At 34.6% G+C, this 13,757-nt stretch overlaps 1 protein-coding gene across 1 annotated transcript in view; it reads right to left on the bottom strand.

Annotated features, from left to right (window-relative positions):
• LOC107471056 (serine/threonine-protein kinase ATM) overlaps nucleotides 1-13,757 on the bottom strand; it is a 43,003-nt gene that overhangs the window by 19,642 nt on the left and 9,604 nt on the right. Inside the window, exons 13-33 of the mRNA XM_052255705.1 lie at nucleotides 11,962-12,003; nucleotides 11,816-11,886; nucleotides 11,027-11,042; nucleotides 10,231-10,302; nucleotides 9,694-9,849; nucleotides 9,514-9,606; nucleotides 9,251-9,438; nucleotides 7,995-8,592; nucleotides 7,794-7,865; nucleotides 7,543-7,704; nucleotides 5,063-5,185; nucleotides 4,374-4,501; nucleotides 3,569-3,725; nucleotides 3,241-3,287; nucleotides 3,107-3,170; nucleotides 2,724-2,798; nucleotides 1,866-1,985; nucleotides 1,451-1,636; nucleotides 727-848; nucleotides 569-638; nucleotides 331-458 (exon numbers count right to left, since the gene is read on the bottom strand). Of these exons, the coding sequence (XP_052111665.1) occupies nucleotides 331-458; nucleotides 569-638; nucleotides 727-848; nucleotides 1,451-1,636; nucleotides 1,866-1,985; nucleotides 2,724-2,798; nucleotides 3,107-3,170; nucleotides 3,241-3,287; nucleotides 3,569-3,725; nucleotides 4,374-4,501; nucleotides 5,063-5,185; nucleotides 7,543-7,704; nucleotides 7,794-7,865; nucleotides 7,995-8,592; nucleotides 9,251-9,438; nucleotides 9,514-9,606; nucleotides 9,694-9,849; nucleotides 10,231-10,302; nucleotides 11,027-11,042; nucleotides 11,816-11,886; nucleotides 11,962-12,003 (2,690 nt within the window). The remainder of the gene's footprint in view (nucleotides 1-330; nucleotides 459-568; nucleotides 639-726; nucleotides 849-1,450; nucleotides 1,637-1,865; nucleotides 1,986-2,723; nucleotides 2,799-3,106; nucleotides 3,171-3,240; nucleotides 3,288-3,568; nucleotides 3,726-4,373; nucleotides 4,502-5,062; nucleotides 5,186-7,542; nucleotides 7,705-7,793; nucleotides 7,866-7,994; nucleotides 8,593-9,250; nucleotides 9,439-9,513; nucleotides 9,607-9,693; nucleotides 9,850-10,230; nucleotides 10,303-11,026; nucleotides 11,043-11,815; nucleotides 11,887-11,961; nucleotides 12,004-13,757) is intronic.

Below are 13,757 nucleotides of genomic sequence, written 5' to 3'. Positions count from 1 at the left end.
TAGCATCTATTTGGTGTAAACGTCAAAATCTTTATAGAGAACTTTTCCCTCTCTGACATGTTGAGAGATTGGAGAGATTTATAATTTTCTTTTTTTGCTTTCGTATAGGGGAACCCTATCCACCATCCTCCCAAAAAATATCCTTGGGCATTTTCTTTTCCTCATCTTAATGAAATTCTTATTTAATCCCCAAAAGAAGATGTTCACAATAAAAATTTTAACAATAATTTTGCACAAATTTAAGAAAATAGGACTAAAGTGCAGGAGCATTGAAGGAAGTTTTCTAGAAAATTCCCTACATTAAAAAAAAAATTAATAAATTAAGCTTACTTGGAAGTACTTAGAACAGCAATTCTCTCGCCAAGGATACCAATGAGCACCTCAATTCCAGCCAACCGATGACACTTATGCCTGTAATGAGATGCTGCTGCAATTTTATAATGAATTTCAACCAGAAACTGCCAATTAAAAAAAAAATGATCAAAACACCAAGCAAATAACAAAATAGAATGATGACTAGGTAAAGGATATCTAAATGTAGTCAACTTTTATGCCACCAAAAAGTTACCATGAAAGCTCTATCAGGGCGAAAAATGTTGATCTTGTCAACAACAGCAGAATTGGTATGCTTATCATCCCTACATATCAATATAATTAGATATTACATCTGAAGATATAAACTCCAACTTCAAACAAGAAAAAACATTGAGGCAGAAGAAAACCCACATGTTCAGAAATCCATCAACAACTGTTCGAATTGCAAACGACACTGTTTCCCTTGAAAAGAAAGGGACTACAGGGTCGGATGAACAAGAGGACAAGGATAAAATACAGCTCACAATAGAAACCTGAGTTTAACAAGCAGGATGAAGTATTAACCTACAAGAATCTGCTTAAGCAAGTTCAATCAATATTGATAAACAAAGTGTTACTATTAGATATAAATGTGAATGGATAGTATTTAAGTCCAACTGTAAATTAAAACCAGTCAGGGTATTTGTAAACTACAAAGTTAAACTGATATCAACAACTAACATCTTGCAAGTTTACAAAAGGTCCTCGCTGATGTGAAAAATTGAAATCAAAAGCAGATCATTAGGTGTCCACTAGCTTCACAGAAAATAACTTAATGGAAAAAGCTTCAAATAGAAAAATTCCTGAAACACAGCTTTTTTAGGGGGATCAAGTAATAAAGTATGACGACACAATTTCTGAAAAGCAATTTTAGCTACAGGTATGTTCCGAAAGATTATTTTGATGTAAAAACATTATTTTACAAACTTATGCATTTTCTGTTGTTTTTAATCAGGAAGAAAAGCTAGCCACCACACATCTGAATATCTGATCAAGAAAATATTTTCCTTTGAATGGTGTACCATACAGAGGAGAATAGTCTACAGAAATATTACTTTCTTCTAAAAAACAAACCCTAAAGTGGAGAGTAGCGGACCATATGTCTCTTTATGAGTTTGTCCCGTTCAGTCTCGGAAATCTGAGCAAAATGAAGAAGGGAACTTTGAAGCACAACTGTTCCCTTCTCTGACCCAGGTTGCTCACTGCTGCGCAGAGCCATACAGATTGAAAATACTGAAGCAAAGTGGTCCTTTACTAGAACTGACAATGGTTGACATGTAACCTGCAAAAAGAAATTTTGATAGAGAACAATATAAGGTTAAGGGTAATACACAATGTTGTGCACTGTGATACACAATGAAAGATAATAACTTTTTCGTCATTCCATAATGGTAATATTAAAAGCTTAAGGGTCCTTTATTGTGAAAACCTATTACTCTATTTTATTAGAAACTGAAAATCATAAGCTTCTATATAAGTATAAATATAGCATCAATGTGAAGTGATCATACCTTGGCCACCCAGTTGAGGTCAGAATTGCTCTCATGAAGAAGCAAGACAGGAATAAGCCACTGACAACAATACTTAAGGAAATGACCAGGTTCTGCATCTGGTACAAATAGATGCCTTGTCTGTAGAACAGTCATGTTATCAGTTTATTCATGGGAAAGGACAAAGATTGTCAGAATACACACAGTATGTCACTGTCCAAATAAAGAAGTTGATTATATAAAAGGTTATATATTTCAATTCTGGCATATCAAAAAGCTTATCTAACAAAAATGAATATGATAAATAATATAAAATAAAAAGTTGAGCAAGAATCATCCTTGGCAAGTAATAAGTAAAAAACAATTAAACAGCACAACAAAAACAATATGAAAGTCAGTGAAACAGTAAGTAACCAGAATTTTATAGTCCACCATTGAATTTTTGAAACTCCAGAGCTTCCCATGGTATGATCACATGCTACACCAAGGTTCGCATCTAATGAGGTTATGAGTCCAGAGGAGCATGTTATACCTTAATTTGTTGAACATATGAAGCTAATTGAGCTTCTAGATTGATTGGCGGAAGTGAAAGATTGAAGTATGTTGGTAACAGTCCCCAACTTCAGAAAATTGTTCTCCATCTTTTTTCCAATCAACTTACCAACAATATTTTCATGACTACTCAATGCATCAAATAGAAATCTAGAATTAACAATCCATGGATTTTTCCGCCTTGAATTATCAGAAAAATTTAACAAGGTCACCATATATCGAGTAGCATAAAAAAAACATCCTTATGAATAACAGGCTTTCTTGCTTTGTGCTTACCAAGTAATAGAAAATTCATATGGATTAAAGTATACAGGGAGATAAAAATACCTCGACAAGCGCAACTATGCTTACACCACAGGCAACCCAGCAAAAGAGGATTGATCCCAGAAGCTCCTCCAAGTACTGCATAAAAGATATTCAAAGTCAAAGAAACCATTGAGCATTCATGACCTTTCTTAATCCTAAATGCACAACGATACAATTTTTGATAGAACAACTCTTGGTGCAATTCTTGGCTCCCTTCCTCTTCTGTAAACCAATGAAGCCAGTTCAACAAGAAGTCAAGAAACAACCAAAGTTGCTAGAACATATTCAACAGTCACCATGCATTCAATGGATATGAACGTCAATTCCCTTTACAGAGAAAATGAGAAGAAATATACCAGAAGATATGAGTACAAGTTAACCTTATTGAAAAGAACACCAGTTACCTTCATTCTACTTGCGTATTGGAGCTCTCTCGAAAGATTGTCAAGTACAGCACAGACCAATTCCCTAAACACAACTGCTGATAATTACCAAACAAAAGTAATGATTTTAAAATCAGAAGAGAAGATAATTTTACCTATGATATGGATCAATGGCAGAAACCACACATATCACGAACACAGCCTGCATGTGCCACCAAGAACCACCAAATAACCAAAGGGCTCTTTATAATGCAAATGAACATACTCGCATAACATAATGAATCATAACAGTATCCTCCTCAATAAAGTGTATTGAGCAGAATCAGAAATGGAGGAGGGGAGCATTGCTAAACAAAAAGGAAGTCCCAAACATTATCCATCATACTCGCACCAAAATATCTATATACAAGATTCAGCACCATGTAAGGGGGCTCCTAAAAGGTAAAAAGAAAAGGAACAAAAGCACAGGAAACAAGTGTATACCTCCAATTCAATCTTGTCGCTATGTAAAGCAATATGCATCAGAGTAATCAAAACAGTTTCCATTAAAGGTTGAGGTTGGGGACCAGCAGCTAGCACCTCATTGGCAGTGACAACTTTTGCTTTAGAGTAAACTATGAAATGAACTCCAAAATTTAAACTGAAAACAAACACATGATGATAATAAATACAAATATCCTTGTACAAAGATTTTGTTGCAGAAAGAATGGGGAAAGAAGATGAAGGTCCAATAAAATGGAAAATGTAAAAGCTTGGCCTTGCTAATATTTTTAACATTAAATTAATCCTTCTCAATACTAAATGCAACCATGTTAATCCCTTGATTGTGCATAATCACAATCAATAAATCAATCCCTAAATAAGGAAAGCATACTCACAATCACTCAATCAGACAAACAAGGACAAATTTGATGACATTGTACAAAAGATGCTGCTAACTTTATTACGGACTAAAGTGACCAGATCAATATTTTTGGAGGATGCAAAAAAATCTTTTACTCAAATAAGTGCTAAAAGTCTACAACAGAGTAGTAACAAACAACTACCACAGTTTCAAGAAATCCATAAGTATGATAATGTAAGCAAAAAAATCTTTTACTCAAATAAGTGCTAAAAGTCTACAACAGAGTAGTAACAAACAACTACCACAGTTTCAAGAAATCCATAAGTATGATAATGTAACCCAAGAACCAAGGACTAGCAATAAAACAATCAACACAGAAAAGAATTCAAAAGGAAAGGGAAAATGGGAGGAGCGGGAGACATGTTCATTTAAAGTGAAACCCACCAAATGTCTTGGAAAAGCTCTTCATGACCATCCCAGGTTTGAAAAAGAACACAAATTCTCCTCGACAGGACTAACCGAACTCGAAAATCCGTATCTTTGAGCATCAAAAGCAACGGATCTATCATAGTCTGCCAAAATAGGAAAATAAAATAAGGCATTGATAAGCCTTTGAACCAGAACAGTCATATAAGTCCATTTCAAAAACTATGACAACTACTCCCTCCAGTCCTAAATAATTGCCTATTTTCTTAATTTTACTTGGGCCAAAATTATTCTTAGATTAGGAAATTTACTTCAATATTACTTGACTGTTTCACTAAAAACCTTATTAAATGAAGAAGAGAAATCAGAAGAGAAAATAAGTATAAAAGGGAGACTCCTTAAGGGCAAAACAAAATTTTGAAAAGTGCAACCAACTTCATAGTTAACAATAAAAGACAAGATATCAGCAACCAAGTAATCCAATCTGCCAGTGTAATATAAACCCCTTCATATAGAGGTCATATGATACATTTACCACAAACATGCCCAACACATCGACCAGCCCATTTCTTCAAGTCATATGAATTACCTGGGCGCAATTACCAGGATTTTTTTATTTGTTAAGTTATTTTCCTTTTCCTTATCATGCTTCTAAGACAAAAGCTGTCTCATGAAGGAGTTTTCACAAGATATGTGCCAAAAATCACCTGACCAATTTGAGGACTAAGCGAAATGAGATTGCAGATGCAATGAATCAACTTAACCCGGCCAAACCAATCAAGATTAACTTCTGAAAGTTTATGCACCAAATTTCCTAGCGACATAAAGCACTGCATTAACAAATCAATAGCTACTTAGTATAAGAATATCAGATCCTGATATATAAATCATCACAAAAAGGGATGTTTTAAAAAGAAATGTACGACTACTACACTATTGATAACCTAGCCCTGCCATAAGAATATAAAAGTCAGGAATCTCGCAAGGTATAATAAACTCAATAAGTCACAGAAACACAAAACACATCTGCGTACTAGCTTGCGATGTAACTTCATTCCACAACTTCTACACAACATTTAAGAAAAGTACAAACTCAGATTTTCCATGAAATTGCATTGCATTACTTAGAGCGCGCGCATGTGTGTGTGAGACAGAGAGAGAGAGGGAGGATCCATTGACACCAAGTGTAAGGCTAAAATCTTACATTCAATATTCATCATTTGTTTTAGCAAGATCTAATGATTATAACAAAATAAACAAAGAATCAGCTTAATCTCTCATTTTAAAATCCATTTTTCAATTCTTCCCTGATTCATGTAGAAGAAAAAAAGATTCCTTATTTTTGTCTTCCATCTCTGCTTTCCAGTCTTGTTTCTCATCCGCTCTTTGACCCCGTCTCCAACCCCACCACCCCCCCCCCGGGGGCAAAAAAAATGTGTGTTGTGGTCGCTAGTGACTGTTGCGGTGCCTTAAAAAGTGTTGTTAAAAATTAAAATAACGCCTTTTAATTTAAAAATTAAAAGAAAAAAGGGTTACCAAAATATAAAAGAACGTGACTTTAATTTTAACAACACTTATATAACTAACATAGCCTATATATATATATGAATTTAATTTTAATGCACTGTCAGTGTAAAGTAGTTTTACACGTACATCCAATTACGTAATGTCACATCAGCAAAAATAACTACCTTTCACATTGACTGCGTAAATAATCATCTAAAAAAATGAATGTGATTACACGACTGTATAAAGTATTTTACACTGTCAGTGCATCAAAATATATATATTATGCTCTTTATCTCTAGCTCAAGTTTCCAACAATAGTCTACTTTTGCCTCAACTATTATTTCCATTCGTGTGCAAATAACATTTACCAAAGATCTGATTATATCATTCCAACCTCCATAAATATATGGCCACTCTTCTATATGTGGCAAAGTGCATCATTGTTGACCATGATTTATTTGAAAATTTGCTTTATGTTTCTTTCTTGTCCTTTTTTTTTCTATTGCAAATTAAGACGACAACAACAACAAAGCCATATTCCACTGGGTAGGATCTGCTGCATGGATCAAATGATGTCATTGTGCCCTATCATGTATCATGTCTACAGTGAAATTGTTGACACGTAGATTTTCTTTAATCACCTCATGTATGGTCTTTTTAGATCTTCTTCTACCATTTTCCATCTATCCATCTTCCATCTCATCCACTCTCCTAACCGGGTACTTTGCTAATTTTCTTCCCACATGTCCAAACCACCTAAAACAAGATCCTACAACAGGCGCTACTCCTACTTTCTCTCTAATATCTTCATTCCTTATTTTGTGGATACATGTGTGGCCGCTCATCCATCGGAGTATCCTTATCTCTGCTACAATTAACTTATATTCATGCTCATCCTTTGCCGCCCAACAATTTTTTCCATATAATATAGACGATCTAATAGCATTGCGATGTTTTAGAGATACTTTTTTTGTCACATATAAAACCAGACGCACTCTGCCACTTTGAGCAACCCGCTTATATCTGATATTTTACTCCTTCCTCAATTTTTTCATTATCCTGTATGATACACCCAGTGTACTTAAAATACTTTACTTGCGATTAGGATGCTTTCTCCAATCTTCACTTCTGTATTCTTGTTTTCCCCCTCGCCTACCAAACTTACATTCCATATATACCGTCAAAACTGCGGCTTATGCTTAAACCAGACCTCTCTAAACAATAAGTCTACGATCTATAATTCTACAGTGCCTACAAAGACTTTTAGTTCTTCCTCCCTGATCGGCTGATCCTTTTCAGTTCAATAGCTTGTGTAGTTGACTGCTTTAATGTTGTATTGAAAATACCCTTTAAAAAGTGAACAAGAACTAAGAGAGATACATGAGGGTAGAATTGAATAGTTAGTAGGAGAGGAATGAACTAAAAAGTAACCGGTGAAACTGAGAAAAATCAAGAAATAATTGAACAAGAATTTAAATGTTAGAGGAACCAAGAGGTTTTTGGTTTTATTATCCATTAAATCTTTCTAAAATAAATGGTGAGGATTGAGTGTAAGTTATTATACTTACACTCGGAGTCAATGGATCCCTCTTATATATCATCAATTAAAAAATATTCTGTAATATTTACTGCATAAAGATCATTCCCTCAATCCAAATTTTCTGGAATTTGAAGATACCTCTTCAGCCTTGGCTCCCACCAGATGTAGGCCACATTTGTCCTTATCAACACCATCCCAGGAAGATAAGGTAGCCAATAAAGCATGGATAGAAATCAATATGTCTCCACAAGTGAGCTTAAGTCTAACTTGCTCCTCAAAGATATTATTCATTGCATTGACCTGCAAAATAAAAGTGCAGATGAAACAATCAGTGGCAGCTATCCTGTATGAAACAATTATTTAAAATACAGACCATGTCATTTTCATACCAAATCTGGAAACGTTGTGGCCTTGGACCAATGAGGATGTTGACAAAGATGGTACAATATTTTCCCACGCACCTGAGTTTAAAATGGGTTTAAAAAACATAAATATGAAGTAGATATCCATTGAATTAATAAATTCCACAATATCAATTATATAGTGCCTAAATTTTATAAACCTTGTATTTTATAGCATTTAAAGTCTACCTTCGGATCACATTCTTTATCCACTAATTTGAAGAGTACATCCCATGTAAGAGCATGAGTAGCAGAGAAGAAATATGAAATAATTAATATCATGCCCATTTTCCACTTCTCTACAGAAGACCACACATCACTGCCTATTTTCTTCTGAACTGCTAAATTATCCATGTCTGTGGAATCATCATTAACATCTAATTCCACATCCACAATTCTACTTTTACTGCTGTCATATAGGCAGGAACTTTGAATACCATCAGTAGCTATATCTTGTGTGACTGTCTGAGACTGAAGGTTAATCACATGCTGAGCATAACCTTCATATAGATCAACAAATGCATTCAATAATCTCTCAACAGATTGAATTACATCACCAAATGGGGCAACTTCCAACAAATTTAGATCCCTCCATTCTTTAAATATTGGAGTGGAGAGAAAACTATGAACAGCAACAGCAAGAGAACTTGTTTCATCACAAGCAGGATCACAAATTAAGCAACTATAAGACCGTTCATCATGATATTTTTGAATGATTCCAACAGCAATATCAAGCATCTCTTGCAGGCATTTGTATAATTTTGAAAGGAATAAAACATTTATTTTCCTGAAAGAATACAAAAGCACATGTAAGAAAACAAAAACCAGTTGGCAAACTGTCGGCAAATATCAGGCGAAAAATAATTGTCGTGTGAGTGAATGCACATGTGCGACAATATGGTATTATTTTAAACCATACAGTTGTTTATTTTGGAATAATTTAGCTGGTTAAAATATTTAAAACATATCGATATGTTCTATGCTAAAATTCTCACATGTCAAATACAGGATATTTGAACTTGCGAACCAACTAAGCTCACAAATCCCTAATGGCACATATTTTGAACACAGCAGGAGCCCTGGCAAAACCACCAGAAATATTATAATCTCAAATTGCTAATGGCTAATATTGTGGCTAACACCTTTTATCAAAATAATATATTGAGGCCGACTCCAAGTCTCTCTGAATTAATACTATCAATTCAGAGCATAACAAGACATTAAATAATACAATGACACAAAGGTATAAAAAATAAGTAATATAATATCGATAGGCTTTTGCCATTTCATTCACCCTAAAATACTGCAAAGGGTAACACCATCAGGAAGGTAAAAAAGACAGCAAAACATGTTCACCGATATACATCCATTATGTATAACATAACACCAGTATCAAAAGTACATTAAAAAAAAGGATTATAAAAAATAAACCAAAGGTGACAAACCTTGTGAAAAAAGAACCGTAAAGGACATTAGACAAGAGAGAACATATCAAGAAAATATCAGGTAACTGCCTCTCATTGCTATCCTCTGCCACAAAAACTCCAAGAATAGCTTTCTCCATCTCGTGCATCAGCTGATCACTTACTTCACGAGGGACACGTACACAGGGAGAACTTTGAAATCGAGAGCCCTGGAAAACTTTTCCTTGTGTTAAAATCGTGGAAGATAAAAAAAAAAATACAAGCTTCTTTAGATGAAGACCTACCACATCAACTTTAGAAACTTTGTCGGTTTTTGTGAGAGCTTCCATAGAGCAATCCAAAAAGTCAAGGAGAACTTGGTGTTTAGGATCTTCTAACTAGAACCAAAATCAAAATCAGATTTCAATCTAAGAAAAACCACTAGAACCAAAAACTACCCAGGAGTAGGAGACACTAAGTTGTACCTTATGATAATCATCTAGAGTTTCAGAGGTATTGCAAATGCTGTAAACAAGAGGAAATTCTTTAGAGTATTGAATAAGAGGAATACAACCTGCACAAAGTGCATACATAGCACTAGGCAGCAAAAAGACAATCCGCTCATCCAATGTTGAATATCCCTGCATAACAACAAACAGAAAACTGAAACTAAAGTAGAAGAACATTAGGCACTCCCTGCATTTTTAGGATGTGCCATCCAGCAATATTGCCAACTAATAGAAAAGAAAGAACTCAGAGATATATATTAATTACTGAGCTTAGCACAGATGAGTTCTTACATACAATGAGGAGATAGCTTGTGATGGAAGCTATAACAAAGAGCTTATGGCAGCTGTAACTAACTCACAGCTGTCCTATCCTAGCTGGCTCTGCTGTTCTAAGTTCTAACTAACTCCTACTTCTTTATACTTTACTAGCTTACTCTATTACCAACAGATATTACAGAATATATAACAGGAGATTTACAATATTTTGTTCAAAACAATTTAAGGCAAACACACCTTCAAATTAAGATCACTCAAAATTGATCTCAAAAGGTTCTTCCTCAAATGTAAACTATCTCGCAAATCAGCCTGCACAATACGGAGACAATATATTAAATATGAAAGTGGTTCAATGTAGCAAACTTATCATTTTTACCAATGAAAACCTGAAATTCACCCACATGTACAACATATAAAAACCATTGCAAAACTGTCTTTATTATATGCCAATATATATAATGCCATGTAAAGAATAAGGATATACAAGAAGACATAAAAAGGTGTAGAATGAAGACTTAAATGGTTGCTTATATTTCACTTGCATAAATGCTAAGCATATATTGCAAAAATTTATCTTTGTAAGGAAAATAAAATTTAATTTAGACACTGATAATTACAAACAACGAAGATGAGGAATACTCCTAAATCAATGTGACACTTTCCAATCCCTTGACACATCATTTTAGTGTAACTCTGAGAAATAGCGGTTAGCTTTACACGAGATAGAGGTCCACCAAATCTTATCTCAAATAAGCCCTATGTAATAGAAGTTTCCATAAAAAATGAGATTTTAGTTCCAACCAAAGACCATATCATTACATAGATTCCATGTTGCCATAAAGTTTGACCTCTTTCTTATTTTACAAAACAAGCTAAACTTCAAGAACTGACTGAAATCAGCAGCAGTTCTTGTAGAAACAATTATTTTCAAATTAAATTCTGCAAAATAAATTGCATGCTCAAAAACTACAAGGCTTCTCCCATCTTATATAAACATCATTTTAAGATAACGACTAGTCAAACATCAAGAGAAGAAATACAATATGGGTCTGCATTAAAAGTAAATCAAGAGATAATAAGAATTAATGATGCAATAATTATATATCAAGTATGAAAAAAAAAACCATATTCATAAAAGAACTGAAAAAAAAAGGACAAGAGTGAATGGCTAATTCGGAATACTAGAGAGGCTCACATGACCCATCTTCAATGAAAAGCTTCATATACACTGCTCATTCAACTTCATAAAATTCAACAAAGATGTTCTACCGGATACAAACCTTTTAATGCATAAAACTGGTTTCTTTTTTCTCATTTGTCATTGCCACCACAATTGTTTATTTCAATTTCTATCGTCATATTCATAAATATGGGATAGTCTCACACATTATAACAAAGAAATGTTAGTCACAAAACTGTAGCATTTATGCTGAGTTTCAAATTAGTATCTTGAGCAGAGTAATTACCTAGCTTAAAGAAAAGGACAGTCTGGTGCACAAGTAATTACCCAGCTTACAGTGGGTTTTATTTTTTGTATTTAAGCAATTATTGTATCAATGAGCTCATGGATACTCCTATGATATATTGACCTGGCAACCCAATTTCAGTCAGTGCCACCTTTCTAAATAATCATGAACATAGTATCAGGGAGTTATCCAGAACCACGGTAATATGAGCACCTAAGCTCCAAGTCGCTTTTTGGATACATAATGTATCATGTATACTGAATTAACCTACAGCCTTCAATGATAAATCTTTATTTTACAGTCTTAAAACTACAGTTTTCATTTCATCTGATCATTCAACGTAGAAAGGCACTTACATTGAAGTTGGTCTTTTAAATAACTGAAGATCCCATACATCTTGTGGTACAACGCATGTATTTATCATATCCTGGATAAAAGCATGTGAGATAGAGATTTCTCATGAATTAACAAGAAGCTTGATTCTGTGAAATCTACAACTCACACTTGATGTTATATAACTAAGCAGCACCAACGCAGCATCGACCTGCATCAATGTGATCATTCAAAATCTAAAATGACAACATACAAAAACTATAAAATAAATTTCCACTTTACCAATAAGAGAACAACATTAAAATAAAGGGTAAGTATACTTTTTGTCCCTAACATTTTTGAAAAGTTTCGAAATACCGTTAACGTTTAATTTGATTCAATTTTATCAGTAACGTTTGAAATGAGTTTTAATTTTACCTTTTATCTTAAATTTTTGTCAATTAATTTTTTTGCGAAAACTATAGAGGGATCAAGCTCATGAACCATATCATGAAGTTATGAGAAAGAATTATAAAATAGAGGGTGAGACAAGAGACAAAAAAACAGAGAACCAATTTGGTTTTATGCCAGGTATATCCACCACTGAAGCTACATACTTGTTAAGAAGGATGATGGAGAAGTATCGCAGTAATAAAAAAGATCTATATATAGTGTTTATTGATTTGGAAAAGCATACGATAGGGTGCCAAGAGAAGACTTATGGAATATTTTAGAAAGGAAGAGAGTAAAGATCGCATATAATCGTGCAATTAAAGACATGTATGATCGGGCTACAACTAGAGTGAAGACTCAAGGTGGTGTGACAAAGGAATTTTCTATTGGTATAGGATTACACCAGGAATCATCTTTAAGTCCATATATTTTCACATTAGTCTTCGAAGTACTCGCAGAGCATATCCAAGAGCATGTGCTATGGTGCATGCTTTTAGCCAATGATATCGTCCTTACGAGAGAGTCAAGGGAAGACCTAAATAAGAAGATGCACTTCTTGAGAGAAGCTCTAGAAGTGTATGGTCTGCGAATAAGCCGTAGCCAGGTGGAATATATGGAATGTAAATTCGACTACCGAAGGAAAAACCTTAATAAAGAGGAGAAGAATGGAGAAAACACCCTACGAAAAGTTAAAATTTTAAATATCTTGGATGCATCATACAGCATAATGGAGAGATTAAACATGATGTAGATAATAGGATCCAAGCAGGTTGGTCAAAATGACAGAGTGCGTCTGGTTTCATATATGACAAAAAAGTGCCTTTAAAACTCAAAAGTAAAATCTATCGGACTGCTATCAGACCGGCTATGCTTTATGCTACAGTGTGTTGGGCGGCCAAAGGGAGCACGAACATAAGTTAAGTATAGTAGAGATGAAGATGTTGATATGGATGAGTGGTCATCCGCGATTGAATAGAATAAGGAACAAAGATATAAGAGAAAGAGTTAGAGTAGCACCTATTGTGAAAAAAATAGTAAAATCGCGTCTCAGGTGGTTTGGACATGTGAGAAAAAGACCGACAGAGCACCCAGGCAAGAGGGTGGATGAGATGGAAGATGGACAAGGGGTGAAAGGGAAGAAAGACCTAGGAAGATCATCCATGAGATGGTCAAACGAGATCTACATGTAAACGGTCTCTCTAGACATGATACATGATAGAACTCAATAGCATCGTTTGATCCATGTAGCCAACCCCATCTAGTGGGACAAGGCTCTGTTGTTGTTGTTTGTATACCTTTAATTAATCACATTATCATTATCAACATCATCTCATCCTTCCTTATTTCCCATCTCAGCAACCTTTCCACTTCCATCATCAACATCATCACCCATTATTCCATTACTCATCCCACAACCACCACACCTGCCTCACTCCACCTCCATTATCAATATCATCATCTCATCCTCACCACTGCACCTTGCCACCACCTCCAATGCCCGTCACAAACTCGCCCCACCTCCATCATCTTCTC

The sequence above is a fragment of the Arachis duranensis genome, chromosome 10 (assembly GCF_000817695.3).
Source record: "Arachis duranensis cultivar V14167 chromosome 10, aradu.V14167.gnm2.J7QH, whole genome shotgun sequence".
Classification (NCBI taxonomy): domain Eukaryota; kingdom Viridiplantae; phylum Streptophyta; class Magnoliopsida; order Fabales; family Fabaceae; genus Arachis; species Arachis duranensis.
The sequence above is the reverse complement of the archived record's forward strand: the minus strand, read 5'-3'. Positions and strand labels throughout refer to the sequence as shown.